This window comes from Rhinolophus sinicus, chromosome 16 (assembly GCF_057876585.1).
Source record: "Rhinolophus sinicus isolate RSI-liver-muscle chromosome 16, RSI-T2T, whole genome shotgun sequence".
Taxonomy (NCBI): domain Eukaryota; kingdom Metazoa; phylum Chordata; class Mammalia; order Chiroptera; family Rhinolophidae; genus Rhinolophus; species Rhinolophus sinicus.
In genome coordinates this window covers 191,368,421-191,386,353 of record NC_142516.1, presented here as the reverse complement: position 1 = coordinate 191,386,353, position 17,933 = coordinate 191,368,421, and the positions used below count along the sequence as shown (strand labels likewise).

Here is a 17,933-nt window from a genome sequence, read left to right as displayed (position 1 = left end):
AACGTATAAAACTGTGTTCTATGCACATAGTACACCAAGGAATGGCCTTGGGGAAATACGCACTTCGGAGTTTAATAGTATCCACATTTTCTGGGCTAAAGTTTTATGCTTACTCTGCTCAATTTCCTTCATTTAAATTAAGTGAAGGAAACACCCTCCACAAAATGAAATCCATTTGCCAGACTTTGACTATCAAGGAATTTTAATGAAATGTCCATTTCTCCCCTTTATAAAGTCTAATAAAAAACAGAGAAGGAAGAAATACTTGAAAGTTGAGACGATACTTAGAAAATTTAAGGTTGAATTCCCTTTTATTATAAATGTTATATTTATTTCCCTGTGTTACTGAACAAATAATCGTCAGTATTAAAAAAGGCTTTAAAATGCAAACTGACCTTTCCCAGTTAATAATAATTTAACTGAACACAGTACGATTTCCTTCCATTGGGAACCTCATTTATATGTAAGAAGCAATTTTGTTGTAAGATTCTTTCATTATAACTTTAAAGCAATTGTACATCTAGATATGTATTTTAAAACAGAAAATTCAAACGTATGTATAAATTAAGCCACTTATGTGCTGTAGTACAGCGCTCTGCCTAAGTACAAAACAGTTCTCTTAACTGATGTAACATTTGCCTTGGAACTGCCAAAGGCCTCTCATTCCTGATTTTCCTAGAAAATTTTATCCACAAATATATGTTGTCCTTGAAATCATTTGGCTCTAGTACATATTTTCAAACTAAAGGTGCCTCCCTCTCGTGCTATCACGATTTAACACTTTTCAGGCTGAGTTACGTGGTAAACTGGACCTTTTCTCCTGTCTGTGTTCTCCGTTTTAGAACACATACGACTTGGCAGTAGCCAGTGACCAATTCCTAGGTGTCACCTGGCACAGACTGGGATCAGGGCTGCATGTCTTCTCAGGTCTCCTGGAAACAAACCTTGACTTGGCCACTTTCTATCTCTGTGACCCTGGCCAGCTTACCCCACCCATCCTGCCCCAGGCTCTCATCCATAAGATGGGATAAGAAGTCCCAGACCTCTTAAGAATTGAATGAGTTAACCTGTGTAAAGCTGTGGGAATCGGCAGGGCGTCCAGCACAGGTTTTAAAGGACACATTGCAGTACGGTGGTAACACCTTAACAGCATATCCCAAATCATGTAAAAGCTGGCTGGTCCTCAGCTGTCTCCTCCACAGTATCTACTTTGCTTCTCTTTGGACAAGTGAGTTCAAAATAAAGAGACTCCATGAGTTTTACTCTATTTGCCATGAGAACTTTCAGGAGAATTTAATATGCCACATTTTGACTTCTATATGCTTAAAAGATCTGTCTGGCTGCTTTGTAAGAGGAGACTGCATGTGAGGGGCTGTTTTGGGGGTACAGATGAGTGAGGGGCCATTTTGGGGGTGCAGGTGTCGACAGCAGCTTGGCCTGGTGTGGAAGTGCTGGTAAGTGGGCAGATGTGCTTTGTGGGGACTTGCTGGGGTGAATATGGGACGTGAGGAAGGAAGGAACTGAGGAAGGACTGAAGTAGGAAGCCCCGATCTGAAGTCCCTTCAGCAGACTGGGCCGCCAGGAGCATTCTCAGACTCGGGGCCTGGCTTCTGGGGCACACAGAGCCATGTACCCCAAGGCAGATCTTAGGAACATTACATAATCGCTGTGTCTTCATGACCGAAGAGCAATCGTATCAAATGCTATGATCACCAGGGGCAGCAGGGGACATCCCATGGGACAGGGTCACTACAACAAAACACTTTCCCACATGGTTTGGTGATGACCAATCAAACTGTTTAGCCAAACTGCAAAGTTTGGATACCTCAGTTATCCTCTCACTAAATCCGTAAGATAGAGAAAACAGTACCTTCTCCACAGGACAGCCATCTAGGTGAAGGATGTAACATAACGTTTGATGCAGTGCAATGTCTATTGTTCCCATTTCATAAAGCCATTTGGTTATTACTATGATTTTGCCAGACAGGCCAGGCCAAGCTCCAGTCCCAGCCTGAGAGCCATCGCGTCTGTGAAGACCAGGCTCTGAGGGCAGGGGCAGGGGCAGGGACAGGGGCAGGGGCCGTGGCTCACTAAGCTTCCAATGCCAGCAGCTGCAAGCCAGGTGTCCTGCAAAGCACACACTCAGCCGTGCTGGGTGAGCGACTGGGGCTCCACAGCACCTTTCTTTGGCTCCCTCTGCCCACAGGAGTTATCCCACATGTGTTCTCCATGGAATCCAAGGCATTTTGTCTATTTCACTCTTTTTGAAACACTCTGCTTCTGTCTTTCTCTACCCCAACTAAGGATTGAAAAAGCTCTACTGTGCTTTTCCTTATACCTCTCCAATAGTTGGCTCTTTACAGAGTTACACGATGCCGACCCATTTATTGGAAGATATAAACCATTTGACTGGCATTCTAGGGACCAAGCTGCAAGTAGAGCTAAGCATTGGGGTGAGCAGAAGTGCTTCGCCCAATTAAGTGTGGTCTAGACACACATATATGGCTCATATATCCATAAAAATAGTTTGTGTTCATACTGTGAAGGCATTCTGTCCTGCACATCTTCAGGAAGAAACAACTCAACTTTATACCAATGAACTGAGGGTTCTTTGTCATTTCATCAACCTGAGAAATAAGAGGCACATATGTGAGCTATCCTTCAATTAATCTGAAGATAATGCTTCACTGGATAAAATGAAATGCCATGGAGACTATGTGTCTGTTATGCCCACAAAGCAGGTCTACCTTCAGGCAGAAAGATTTCCATGTAGCTTTAAAGATAATGGCTCTATCCATGCCCATCAGGCATTTTTACTAAAATTAAGTCCCTAGAAATATTTACCACTAAAAATGAGATTGATATTGTAGAAAATTATACATATTTTTAAATTAAGTTCCCAAATCGTTGAATTCATAGCAAATACATTTTTTCTAAAGTGTCATTTTTATCATATTATGTTTCAGTCAAATAAAAACAGAAGTGAGAAGACTGTGTGTCAATGACAAAAGAATAGACACATTAGTCAATGTAACAGAGCAGAGAATCCAGAAACAGACCCCCTTTTATATAGTCAGCTGATCTTTGACAAAGGAGTGAAAACGACACAAATGGAGAAGATACGTTTTTCAACAAATGGTACTAGAACATCTGAACAGCCACATGCAAAAATGAATATAGACACAGACCTTACACCCGTCACAAATAAACTTGAAATAAAGAAAAATAAAAAGAAATAAATAATTATTTTGAAATGGATCATACACTCAATGTCAAGCATAAAACTCCTAGAAGAATACATAGGAGAACAATCTAAGTGACCTTGGGTTTTGGGGATAACTTTTTAGATACAACATCAAAGGCACGTTTCCTGAAAGAAAGAATTATTTAGTTTTACTCCATTACAATGAAAAACTTCTGCTCTGCAAAAAAAACAGTGTCAAGAGAATGAGAAGACAAGCCACAGGTTAAGGAAAATATTTGCAAAAGACATATCTCATGGAAATCTGTTATCCAAAATACACAAAGAAGTTTTAAAACTCAACAATAACAAAACAACCTGATTAAAAATGGGCAAAAGACCTGGATAGACTCCTGGTTAAAGAAGGTAGACAACTGGCTAAAAAAGATGGCAAATAAGCATATAAAAAGATGGTCCACATCATATGTCATCAGGGAGCTGCAATTTAAAACAGAAAGGAGACACCAGTACAGACCTAATAGAATGGACAGACTCTGGAACACGGACAACATCAAATGCCAGTGAAGATGTGAAGCAACAGGAACACTCACTCACTGCTGGTGGAGATGCAAAATGATGCAGCCACTTTGGAGGACAGTTTGATGGTTTCTCACAAAAGGTAAAATCCTCTTATCATACTTTCCAGAAATTGCATTTCTTGGTATTTACCGAAAATAAACTGAAAACTTACATCCATACAAAAACCTACACATATATGTTCATAGCATCTTTATTCATAATTACCCAAACTTGGAAGCAAGCAAGATGTCTTTCAGTAGGTGATGGATAAATAAACTGCGGTCCATCCACACAGTGGAATACTATTCATTGCTAAAAAGAAATGAGCTCAAGCCATGAAAACACATGGAGGAACATTAAAATCATGTGACTAAGTGAAGTAAACCAATCAGAACAGACTACATATTGTAGGATTCCAACTTTATGACATTCTGGAAAAGGCAAAACTATGAGACAGTGAAGAGATCAGTGGTTGCCAGGATACTGAAGGATTTGTAGGGTAGTGACAATACTCTGTATGGTGACTAATAATGGATACCTATCATTATAAATTTGTTTAAATTCATAGAAGGCACAACACCAAGAGTGAACCCTCATATAAACTATGGACTTTGAGTGATGATGACGTGTCAGTACAGGTTCATTTGTTGTCACAAATGTCCCATCTGAGGGAGAGGCGGTGTATGGGAAATCTTTGTGCTTTCCCCTCAATATTGCTGGGAACCTAAAGTTGTTCTAAAAACTAAATCATTAAAAAAATATAAGACTAAAATTACATTTATATAATTACCTTGCCATTTATCAATTCTTTCTCAGATAGTATATAAATTTCAAATGGCTTTTCCTTTAAAACATAGCACTTACTTGCCATTTGAAGCATAGCACCGATACACAATATACTGATGCATGCTTTCCACCCAAGACTAATTAAGTCATAATTGCTGAGGGTCAAACCTGAACATTAATATTTTTTAAAGCTCTCTAGATGACTTTAATGCATAACCAGAGTGGAGCACCACTGGGAAAATGAAAAGAACGGAGGATTTAGAACTAGAAAAAGTTGAAATCAAGCCCACGTTTTGCAAATTAGTAGCTTTTACTTCATTTGTAAGGTCATCTGTGTCCTACATTTTCAGGGTTATTATGATATTTATAGATAAAGTATTTAAAACACCTAGTAGACACTTTAAAATGACAGGCATTACCACTAATGGTCTCCAAGCTATTTTCCAAGAAAGCAGTGCCGTAAGTGCCCAGGGCATTGCTCTTATTATAACCAACAAAAACACACATCTGTGATTGCCATCTGTGGGGTCACGCCCTTATTTTGAGAGAATAATTTTAATTAGGATTGAAGTTAAAAATATACCAATGTATCTTGTTATCCTAGCTTCCTGTACTAGTACAAAATTATAATAAACAGTACTTTATTAAATAGAAAATAACTAAGAATTATGAATGTTGCCTTAATGGTACCTAGCTGATTCTCAGGAAATGTAACAATTATTAGCAAAAAAAAAAAGATGAAATTGACAGCAAGGAAATTAAAAACTATGGGGGGAAGTCATCTATTTTCCATAAACATTTACATATTCATATCTAAGTAGCTTAAATATTTTTAAGATGACCAAAATACCATATACAAAAGAGGCTAATAAACTAATTTCACAATTAAAGTCTGTGTGGATTCATTTTGCTAATATTATAAGAGTGAAATATCATTGTCTATGTAGAAACAATACCTGATCTTCAATGTTACAAACCAGGTATAGATGATTTCCAATTTGAGGTTAGTTTTAATACAAGTACAACTGCAGTGAAAATCTTGGTGCCAATTGTGTGTGTGTGCGTGCATGTGTGAATTTGTATTGTATTCGGCTTTGCACTATGGACTTGATTATGGTGTTTTAAGACTAGAGGTCCTAGAATGGACCCAGACTTTGGACCCTTGCAAGCACATTGTTATACAAAGCACGTCCTCACGTACCCTTGTGCATAGGTTCTTGGAAACCGTGACGTTGAGCCAAACCACAGATAAGGAAACCAATTTTGCTACAGGCTCATGGACAGAACAAGAGTTGAGTTCCTAGAGCCTATTTCTGCTCACAAAGACAGCACCAAACTTCTAAATAAAGACCCAAGACACTTCTGATGTTAAGCTTGGAAATAAATGTGAGTTATACATACATTTAAGAAAGATTAATGAAAACAAGAAAGATCATTATTTTTCAACCCAGTCATTCCAGTTCCAGGTGGCAGGTGGCGGGAACCTCTCCCTGAAACTCAGGGCACAGGAGGAATCCACCTGGACAGGACGCCTCCCATCGCAGGACCACCCACACCCACACCCACATTCACTCATACAGGGACAGTGTAGACATGCCACTCACCCCATGTGCACATCTTTGGGATGTGGGTGTAAAACAGAGTCCCTGAGAAAACCCACAGACATGGGGAGAATGTGCACACTCCACATGCATGGTGGTTCCAGCTGGGGACGGATCTTTTTTTTCACCAACATTATAATGAAACGACGTTGAAGAGAACTACGTTAGTGGAAGACCTGCTGTACTGCAAATAGCTTTTCAGAAAACTTACCCCACTTTACAAACCGTGAGTGACTTTTCTATGGAGTGTCAATGTGTTGCACCCAGTAAATGACATGCAAACACACTAGGCACTGCCTTTGACCTCAAGGAACTTAAAATTAGTCAGGAGAGGAAGAGGAAAGTAGAGTTTGCCAGGTTAATGTCTCAATACTCGTGATTTCATCTCTCTAAAATGAAAATGGCAGCTTGGTCAGGATTTGCTATATAACCCCACAGTCTAGGTACTGATGGAATCAAACAGGATTCTATCTGACCAACTTTTGAGCATGTGTGGCTCATTTTAATTGGCTAGAGCATTTTATATGGAGTCAATTGGTTCTAATATCGCCATGCAAGAGACAGAGCCCTCATGCTGTGAAAGAGGGGCTCTGCACTGCGGCATCCAGAATTCTCACCAGTAAGTCCCATCCCTAATTAAATCTGCAAAGAAGGGCGAGCGCATTTGAACACTTACGTTTACAGGTAGGGGGCTTGCCTCTGTGGCTCCATGATCCATCTTCCTGACACACTGCTGTGGCTTGTTGACTAGCTTCAAGCTCAAAGCCCTCGTTACATTCATATATCACTTTACTATCCAAAGTGAACTCATTACCCGTAAACGAACCATTTCCTGGGGACTCTGGGACTCCACAGGACACAGCTGGAAAACAAAAACAAAAACAACAAAGGAAACAAACACAGGGTTACTCTTTTGTGATTTTATGAAATTCTGTGTTTTGTTTTTTTTTCTACTTTTCACTTCAAATACACATAAAAACTGTTCGGTACTTGACTTTCTAATATGTTGCATAACTATACCCATTTTCAAAGTTTTAAGGATCTCCAGAGTTAATGAGAAACAATGGGAAATGGGTCCGCATAAAAACATTTTTATGATTAGTATTCCGGAAGGTAAGCCTGACGGCCGTCTCACAGCTTATCACCTTGACACGTCTTATCAGGTGGCGCTGGGCCAGAGAACACAGTGTAACACACTCTATTTTATTTAATATTGGAAAGGAAAGAGAAGATAACATCTATACCATCACAGAAGCCATCACAATGTTGACTCCTTGGATTAAACAGCCACCCACCTTGGGTCTCGAAGATCCCCCCTCTTCTTCCCCCCAGCCAGTAACTTATTTTCCTCAAAGCACCCAGAAGTTCTGTTAAAAGGAAAATGGCTAAGGTCATCCATGCATGTATGATCATCACATTGATTATTTATAAATGACCTGGCAGAGAACAGGACCTAAGGGACCAAGACACAGGAGGAGTTTCCGGAAGACCTCCAGACTGGAAGGCTGGGTCCCCGAGGGCAAGGCATGCCAGCTTTTCTGTGAAAGGTGGGGCACGAATGTGCTAGGGATGAAGAAGACAGCTTTTAAATCACGGAAATGGGGACGGAATTAAGCATCAACACGTCCTTGAATTTACTAGCTCTGATCCAGACTTATCTACGATGAGGCAAAATTCTCAACTTAAATGTCTCCAAGTTACAATAAGGAACAAAGAAAAAAGCAGGGGAGGGGATCCATTCCCAGCAGCACATACCCAGGTCCGCTGCATTGCCAAAGACATTTGCGATAACTAAACTAAGGGCCTTTTGTTAATCAATACTTAAGGTATTATTCACATCGTGCATTTTTTAATTTAGATCATTTAAAATTTTTCCCACATTGATTCCCATGGGAACACACATGTAATGTTAGAGCTGCAAAGATTGGATGGAAGAGTTTATATAAACGTACACTTTCACAGATAAAGAAAACAGGCTCAGAAAGATCACATGGCCTGCCTAGGAGACTGCAGTGAGTTTGTGCCAAACAAGCACACAGCAGACCTGTGGCCCTGCCGTGGGGCCACCTTCTGTTCTACAAGAACCCCAGCCATTCTGTGGTTTAGTTTGTGTTGTTTGGAGTGTGTGGTTTTGTTCTTTTTCTTTATCAATATATTTAATAAATGTAGTGGGAAATTGTCAGAAGTAAAAGAAAATATTGTGCTGATAAAAATCAAACCCTTGGAAAATCCAAGTTCTAAAATTTGTCTTGTACTTAATTTATGATCAGCTATTTCAACCATCTGATTTATATATATATACACACACATATGTATATAAATTTCCATTATTGGTGTATACAAATGCAACTGATGTCTCAATATTAATTTTGTTTCCTGCTACCCTACTAAATTAATTTATCAGTTCCAATAGTTTTTTGGTGGAATCTTTGGGGTCTCTCTATATAGCATCATGTCACCTGCAAATAATGACATATATATATATATATATATATATATATATATATATACATATATATATATATGTATATATATATTTCCTTTTAAATAGATATAAAACAGAAGTGGCCAATCTGTCAGACATGGAATTCTAACACTTCTGGTTCAATTAAGAAGAGACGGAATAATTCATACTGATTTGTAAATTTAGGCTTACAGGATAAAGGCTATTTCCTTCCAAATTCTGATATTTGTTCCTCTATTCATATATACATTTGAAGCAGACCACAATAAAAATTTTCAGTAGTTGTGTACCAAAAACATAGACATAAAGATATGATTTTGGACAGAATATTTAAAATCATAAGCTTTGGATGTGCGAAGCCATTGCTTGTGGACGCAATGGATGGAGGGGCAGAGTGCTAAGCATTTGCAAAACGTTCTCCTGAATTTACTGAATGCAGTGGATGTCCTTTATGAGTGTGATCTCACAGGGTCACCAGTGTCTTATTCCTCACATTTTCTCCAATAATCACTCAATCACGCTCACACACCACACTTTCTCGTTCACTCACTGAGCGTGCCCAGTGTCCAACGTCCCTGTTATTCTCATTTGGGGTGAGCAACAAATGAAACGACATTTCTCTGGCAGGTTAAATGGGAAAGGTGACATTCTATACACGCATATGAATGCACCTTAAAAGGATTCATACCCAGGAGGCCGACACCCAGGAGAAAAGCTTTGTAACTACTTCTGTGAAATCTGGACTTGAGAAGACCCCCTTTCTGTCTCTGATCAATGACTAGGGATCTTTTTCTGGCCTTGAGCTGTGGGTTTTGGCCCCTTGACTGTCTCAACCGCAGGCTATTTGGCAGAGCTTTAAATAGAAGTTGTCAACCTATCAAAAATAGAATTCTAACACTTCTGATTTGATGCAGACGGATGGCATGATTCTTACAGACTTAGAAATTCAGTCTCAGGGATAAAGGCCGTTTCCTGCTCATGTGCAGGCTCGGTGCACATTTTCGTTCATCCCAAATCATGTGACAGACATTCTATAGATCACTTTTTAAAAATGTCAATTAGCTACATATATGCAACTCTCAAAATATGGAGAATTTCCTCAGTTTTGGAGTATCTAAAGGGAATACAATGTCTTAGTTTTAGTTTGGTTTTTGAAAATCGTATTAATATAGCATTATATTTCCCAGCAGCCTCAGTGAAAGACCGCATACTCACTCTGTAAAATTCTCTTCTGTTCCAGAGCACAGACTTTACAATCAGACTTCTGAATTAGTTCTTGTCTCTGACATTTGCCAGCTGTGTGACTTGAGTTACGTAACGAACCTTGTCTCATTACGCCCAGGCTAACTATACCCATCTCAAAGGTAATTATGAGGCGTAAATGAAATGACGTACACAAATCTGTGCTGACACAATGTAGGTGATGCAATAAGTGACAAAATGTTACCATCATTATTTACACAAACACTCACCATGTATACATTTCTGGAAATAAGATGTGAAGTACACAGATAATCTCCTTGCCATGTGCTCATTATAGAGAGCAAAAAATAAATCTGCAGTAAACCAGATTATTTCTATTACATCTCTCATGAGAGATTTAACGTTTTGGTTTCAAACAAATCAACGGTGGGGACACTCCAGTGCCCAGAGTTGTGTTCTCTTTAATCCTATGCCCCCTGTGGGGTTCTTTCTTCTCATATTTAAACCCATACAAACAGCAGTCATTCTTGTCTCTGCAGGTTTAAAAACACTTCTGTTTCACATTATTGGTATATACAAATGCAACTGATGTCTCAATATTAATTTTGTTTCCTGCTACTTTACTAAATTCATTTATCAGTTCCAATAGTTTTTTGGTGGAATCTTTGGGGGTCCTTTATGTAGCATAATATCACCTACAAATAATGACAATTTTACTTCCTCCTTTCCAATTTGGATGCCTTTTATTTTTCTTGTCTGATTGCTGTGGCTAGAACTTCCAGTACTATGTTGAATAGAAGTGGAGAAAGTGGGCATCCTTGGGCTTGTTCCTGATCTTAAGGGGAATGCATTTAGCTTTTCCCCATTGAGCATGATGGCATACATATGTGGGGGGTGCCAAAAAATATATACAAGTGGACACTTTGGTCAACGTGGCTCAATCAGTAGTTCGCCATAATAAGAAGTGTCTGGACACTGATGGGAACCACTTTGAGCACCTCTTGTAATTGCAGAAGTCAAATGTGACTTGAATTCATCTTTTGTTATTGGTATGTATTGAGTATTACAATTTTAATAGTTTTTCCTTTCTTAAAATATGTATGCTTTTCTCTCTCTCTCTCTCTCTCTCTCTCTCTCTATATATATATATATATATATATATATATATATATATATATATATATATATATATATATATATATATATATGGTCACGGATGTAAAGTACAGCACAGGGAATACAGTCAATGGTATTGTAACAGCTGTGTACCATGTCAGAGGGGAGTACACTTAGGTCATTATCACTTGGTGAAGGGTGTAAATGTCTAATCATTATGTTTTGTTAAACCTAAAACTAATATAAAAAATAAATTAATTAAAACAAAACAAAACAAAACAAAAAACCTTCTGCTTCCTACTTCTTTCAAGTGACTGTTCTCTGTAACTTACAATGGCCCCTTTTCTTTCTGCTGCCTCTTAGGTTTCCATACTTTACACACTCACCTTGCATTTCTTTTCCCTTCAAAAATCTCAGTGATTCTTGGGGCTTTGCCTATTACCCTGGGATGGTGACTCTCACATCTGGATATCCATCCACTTGATCTGCTTCCTGTACCACTAGCTGCATCTCCACTCACATCTGTGCACGTGTTGGGCTGTTACCCGCCCCTCATCCCAGCCGCCCGCCATGCTTTCTCCCAGTAAGAACAGCTAGGTTCTTTGATTCACTTCTCTTTCTGCTGCTCTGATGTGGTTGGTTTTGCCAATCATCATCTGCTAAGGGAAGAAAATCTGTCTCGTACTCTGTCTCCTCATTTCCTCCTACTGATACCATATTCATGTCCCCATTATCTCAAAGTGAATGTCTATCTTCTCTCTCTGGACCCCGCTCACAGGGCGAAGGCAAAGCCCAGGGAGCCCCGGGGTCTGACGCACGGGGAGAAGCCTACCCCGCAGAAGGGCTCCCTACAGCCTGGCAAGCGAGGCACGTTTAAACCATAAGGTCTGAGACCAGACATCCAGGAGGCAGTCTCACAGGTAGGACAGACCAAATTGAACATCACAAACGCAGGAGCACGATGAGATCAAGAGCCAGGCCGGGATGGCAGGGAACACACCGTGGGGAGGGGAGGTGGGGAGTGGTGTGGAGCAGGCTCTGAACCGCGGGAGGACATTCTGCTTGAGGTGTGACGACAGGACAGTGACACCCCTGGTGTCTCCAGCGGGGACTGTGGGTTCTCAGTAGTTTACGTACATGGTGTCAGCATGTAAGGATTTCCGATTATGTACGTGTAGAAATCTAACTTCATATATACAGAAGGCGCCAAAAAACACATACACAATTTAAGAAAGGAAAACTGTATTAAAATTGTAATAATATATACCGATAACAAAAGATGAATGCAGGTCACATTTTACTTCTGCAACGACAAGAGGTGCTCAAAGTGGTTCCCATCAGTGTCCAGACACTTCTGATTATGGCAAACTACTGCTTGAGCAACATTGACCAAAGTGTCCACTTGTATACATTTTTTAGGCACCCCTCATGTGTGTGCACATATAAATAGTAACCAAAAATTACAATACAAGAACATTCTAGATTGTGTGGACTATTGTCTATAATTGGGTTCTATTAGATAATATTAGTGCCTGCATTGGCTTTTGTATTTATAATCAGGTTGGGTCAAGTAATTAAATAAGAGTCAATTTTTTACAGTCTAATAAGAAAAGTGTCAGAGGCAGATAATACAGAAGTCATGGGCTTCCTTCAAGGGAAAGCCAAGTGATTTTATAAGAAGTACTAAAAATATAAGCTACATAGTTGCTCATATGGAGAAAACAATAAAAGGACTGATTATACATATATATGCATGCATGTGTGTGTCTGTCTGTCTACGCATGTATGTGCATGTATATGCATGTATGTGTATGTATGTCTGTGTATGCATGTATGTGTATACATGTATGTGTGTGTGTGCATGCATGTGTGTATGTATGTCTGTGTATGCATGCATGCACACACACACACACACACACACACACACACACACACGGCAGTACCTATGAGTAACCAATGACTTGCAAGTGATAACTGAGTTTCTCTGGAGAACCCTGACTAATAGCTGCTAAGGAAAGTGAGGATTAGAAACGTCAAGCAAAGGGCCCAGATTCCTCTACGTAGTAAGAAGGCTTGTGTTGCTGGGATCGCAGAGAAGTGGACCCCATGCCGGCCTCACGGTTAGTCCCGTGTAGTCTCAAGGACCCACCTGCTATATTTCACCACATTCATAGTTTCTAATTTCTGATGTCCAATCGCCAGCAGTAAATAAATAGATGTATAAATAAGTAGGTTAGAAATAGGTTTCCAGATTATAATTCTGAAAATATAAGGCCACATTGAATTTGAGCATTCATGGTAATATGTCTGGACCCTTTTTCTTCTCTTTAGTTTTATTTATTCCCGTCTTCTCCGACTTCCCAAGGACAACCAGATTCTAAGCAATGCCTCCCTTGATGCTTAGGCAGCATGTGAATGCAGGGGTGAGGCTGAGACAGAAAACAGCAGGGAAGGGGGGGTCGTGCATGACTAACCCGGAGGCTGAGGGGACCTGACAGGTCACAGTGCGTTTATCCCTTTGTGGGGACAGGTGTGATGTCAGACCCTTACAAAAGAGCGCATACTAGCATCAGAAACACCCTTCATTTGTTTGGGGGAGGACGAGGAGTGCTTCTAAAAATGAGGCCAGACAGAGGGAGGCAATGGCTTACCCTGCAGATGCTAAAGCAAGCAGACGTACAACCAGACACAGGCGGCCCTGAAATGGGAAGCGCAGGGTCACGGGCCTTAGCTGAGGATTTCTTTCGCTGCTCTAAACCTCCCGGAAATATTTAGCACTGGATAACCCGAGGAAGGAAAAACAAAGTACTTATTAATTGGAAACAAACCAAAGAGCATGGAGAGGACGGGGAGCCAGTTGGTAGGCACAGGAGGCTAATCCAGCCCAGGGACCTTACTGGGTCCTGAGGAGAACCTGCTGCTACAGTGGGGCCGTGGCACGTGACTGACTCCCCATGTGCTGTTACAGGCCCAGGGAGGCACAGGTGTGCGCATTAGAATAAAGAGCCATTTCTTAGGAATAGAAGACAAAGTTTCACTCAGTAAAAAGCAAGTGTCTCGAGAAGGAAAGCTGGGGGAAAAAGCAAGCGGCATTAGGTGAGCTATACACCAGCTGTGCTCCAGTCACCACCCCGACCCTCTCAGGTTTGGAAGTGACCTGACAGCGTTCTGTCTGGAACCACAGGACTCACAGAGGCCGCCACTTCACTCGCGGCTGGTGTTCATGGGAACCTGCATTTTGGGGCAGATCTTTATCTAATGCTGTGGGTGTCATGATAGGATGGCACAGCTAATCACACATGTACATGCTGGCTCTGATGATGGGCGGTTCACTCACTCTCTTTCAGCCTCAGTTTTACCACCTGCAAAATAGGGATAATCACACCTATTGTACGTGGTAACCTGGCCATCCTGGGATGCGGTGTTTTAACACCGTAGTCAGTCAACACACCAATTTTCCTCTTTGTTTTACAAGTGAACAAACAGAATAGCCAAGATCAACTTGCCTAATGAACAACAGGAACTACAAAACAGGTTTTTAACAGAATGAACTTTGTGGGTCTCAGAAATTCTCAAAACAACTGACTTGAAATGTTGGCAAAATTCCGCCCCCCCAAAAAAAATCATACGCAGAAAATAAAGAAGAAATAAGACTGTGATCCAAATACAGGTTGTTAGAAACGGTGATAGAACCGAGAAAAAGAGGGAAGAGGGGCTCAGAACGAAAATGTCACCCTTGTTCTCTCACAGTTGGCAATTAAATAATGTCGTATTTTTCCAAAAAAAAAAGAAAGAAAAGCTTTATTCGTTCTTCCAGAAAATGTAATTATGATTTTTTAGAAATACTCCACATGAATTTAAGCAACTGCCAACTTAAAATCTCAACAAAGTGAGTGCCGAAGACAGATTAGCGTATGAGTTTCAGAATCAAGGGCCAGAAACTCGTTTTTCCCTTTTCCTTTTCCACCCAGGATATAAGCATGTGAATAAGGAGAGAATGAGAGAACAAAACCGCACAAACCCAAAACAACTGTGTCTACACTAGGAAACATTACTATAGGAATCTGCTACACTTCTCCAATGAATCACGTAACATTTTAGTCAATGGAAAAAGTATATGAATAAATGTGAGTGGGGCTAGAAACATGCTCCCCAGGACATCTAGAGGCCACAGACTTGGAATTTCTCAGTTCATGAACCAAGCAAATAACGGTGTCTACTATTAAATAGAAAAAATGAAAACGAAAAACCTAAATAGATAGATACAGGTGTAGATGCAGACACAGAGCTTGAGACCATGCGTAGAAATGGAGACAGAAAGAGAGCGGGCACGCCTACAAAATATCCCATAAGAGTTTTCTCAAAATATGAAAGAAAACCACACTGATGAATCAGAAGCAGTGATACAGCTGAGAAGCCAGGTTCCTTGGTAACAGCAGGAAACTAGTAAAAATGATCAAGCTGGAGTGTGAGGGCCATCATAGGAGAATGCAAGCGAAGATGACTGAGAGTTGCTAGAATTTCAGAGGCTATCACCCACTAGGGTGGTCAATTGTTTCTCTGAAAATTAAATAAACTACGTGAACACGGGCAAGTGAGTCTTCAGCAATGAGAATTAAGTTAATAGTCACGTGCAGACTTGCCCTCCACATTCTGATGGCTGATTACGAAAGGCAAAGCAGAGGGAGTCGGGTGCGAGAGAACAGCCTCTCTGCCCAAGGGCTTCTGTTCCAGCTCTCCACACAATGACGCTGGTGCTACACTTCATTCCCGTTAACTAAACTACCACAAGCGGTTCAATATTCGACACCTTGCAATTAATTTCAAATTGGATTTGAATATATTCAAATGAACGACTCCATGAAAATCCCAGATTTGGTCGGACAAAGCCTGAGGAGACAGACAAGAGATAATATAGTAAGCCAGGGACACAAACTAAAAATAGAGTTCAGTTTTCGCCAACTTTTCTATTCTGCATCTGAACAAACTAGGCAGCTGGTGAAAATTCTTTCTGAAAGCAGGTGGTAGAAATGAATCAACTACATTTATTACGAAATGGCATCTGGGGGTATGCTGACCCTTGACCAGTCATGGGTCCCTCGCGTTCTTTTGTCCTCACGCCTGGACAAATTCAAATACAAATATCCATGACAATAAAAGCGTGAGTCACCAGTTTTCAGAAACAGGACATAGGGACAGCTGTCAAACAGTGCTAAAGACTGCCTGTGGAGGGAAATCTGATTGAAATTCTAGCAAAGTCCTCTGACATCAGTTTAAAGGGTAATGGGTGGGTATCATCAACTCTGGTAATTGCACGGGAATGGAAGCTCCAGAGACCAGGAAGCCAGTGGTAATCTCTGGCCTCCCAGACACGGGGTGAGTCAGTGAGAGTTAAGGTGAATTAGTGCTTTGAATTACTGTCGTCAGCCTCAGGAGGAGATCAGGTCAGGTCAAGGTGAGGGTGTGATGGAGTCATTACAAAGAGGGACAGCCCAATGAAAGTCCACCGGAATTTTCAGAGCTGGCTGAATTACCCAGTCTCCTCCAAGCCCATCTCTCTGGTTCGCCATGTGGGGCCTGCCGGGCTCAGAACCAGACTCGGGATTGAAGGGTTGTGCCCTTCTTCACCTGTACAGGTCTCAGTCATCGGGAGCCATCAGTAAACAGGGCAGACAGGGACAGTTTCTCCTCCCTCACACGTGTGTACACACGAGCCTTTCTACGATCTCCGAGTTTTTCCAAGTCACTGCCGGGTGCTCTGAGCCCCTCTGCCCTCTCAGTGCCCACCTCCCACGCCTGGTGTCCAAGCGGCCAGCAGTGCTTCTTCCTGGGCTCACGGGTCTTTCCAGGTGAGGGAGACCATGCAGGTCAGCGAAGCAGCTCATTTTTCAAGGGAAGAGTCAAGGCCAAGAGACACTGAATGGCTTTTTTCCAGATTGACACAAATATTTAAGGGCAAAGTGAGGATCAGAATTTAAATCTCAAGACACCTAATTTAAAATTAGTCCAACTATCTTTCTCATTATAGTAATGTTAATATAATAATGTTAATTAACATTATCACTATATATTAAAATTAAATTAATTCAATAAACATATGCTATATAAATATACTATACTGAGCATGTTAATTCAATAATTATATTCATCTTCTAGCAAATATTAACGTATAATAGTACAAGAATTTACAGATGCACCTCAGTCTATGCACCGTAAAACACACATTGTCTCACTGCTTCCTCTCACTAACAAGCGGAGTCCGTGTGATTATCTTCATGTTAAGTGTTGATTCCAGAAATATGAAACCATTTACCCAAAAGCCAGGAAAGGGTCGAGCTGGCCTCCAGCCAAACGCCCAACTCTGAAGCTCATGCTCCTTCCACCACATGACAATGATTCTTCACTGTAATAAGTACCATAAAATACTTTGCAATTTCCCTCTTCCCTTGTGTTTCCACCCAGAAAGTCAATCTCACTACCTCATGCCACTAATACCTCCAGCTTTTCACGATTTGCAGCAAGATTCAAACAATACTACAAGTTACCCCATTTTTGTCCTGCTGTGCCCCAGTTACTGTCCATTGTCAAAATGGGGAAAGTCTTCTCGGCAGATTTTTTCCTGTTTTGTTTTCTATGATTTTGATTCCATGGGTTTCAGAAATCCCTCACTTTGCTGCCTAACATAATGCTTACTCGCTTTTTATAGAAAACCTTGGGGCCCGTATAGACCTGTCAAGACTTTCAGGACCAGCACAAGAATTCCCACTGCTGGTACCATTCCCAGTAGCTGAAGGTTCAGCGCAGCCTGTCACATTGGGAGACCCACTGATGACAAACAGTACTGATTCATAAAGATGTGTGTGTGTGTGTGTGTGTGTGTGTGTGTGTGTGTGTGTACAATAACTGTTTAAAGGTCATTAAAATATATTTCTAACATAAATTTCTAAAAAATAAAACCTCAGGCCATATGTACAACAGTAATCTTCAACCTGAAATTGTATTA

At 40.7% G+C, this 17,933-nt stretch overlaps 1 protein-coding gene across 2 annotated transcripts in view; it reads right to left on the bottom strand.

Moving 5' to 3' along the window:
* CSMD1 (CUB and Sushi multiple domains 1) overlaps nucleotides 1-17,933 on the bottom strand; it is a 1,607,858-nt gene that overhangs the window by 80,072 nt on the left and 1,509,853 nt on the right. For both annotated transcript variants that reach the window (XM_074329288.2, XM_074329289.2), the window contains exon 50: nucleotides 6,824-7,009. In XM_074329288.2, the coding sequence (XP_074185389.2) occupies nucleotides 6,824-7,009 (186 nt within the window). The remainder of the gene's footprint in view (nucleotides 1-6,823; nucleotides 7,010-17,933) is intronic.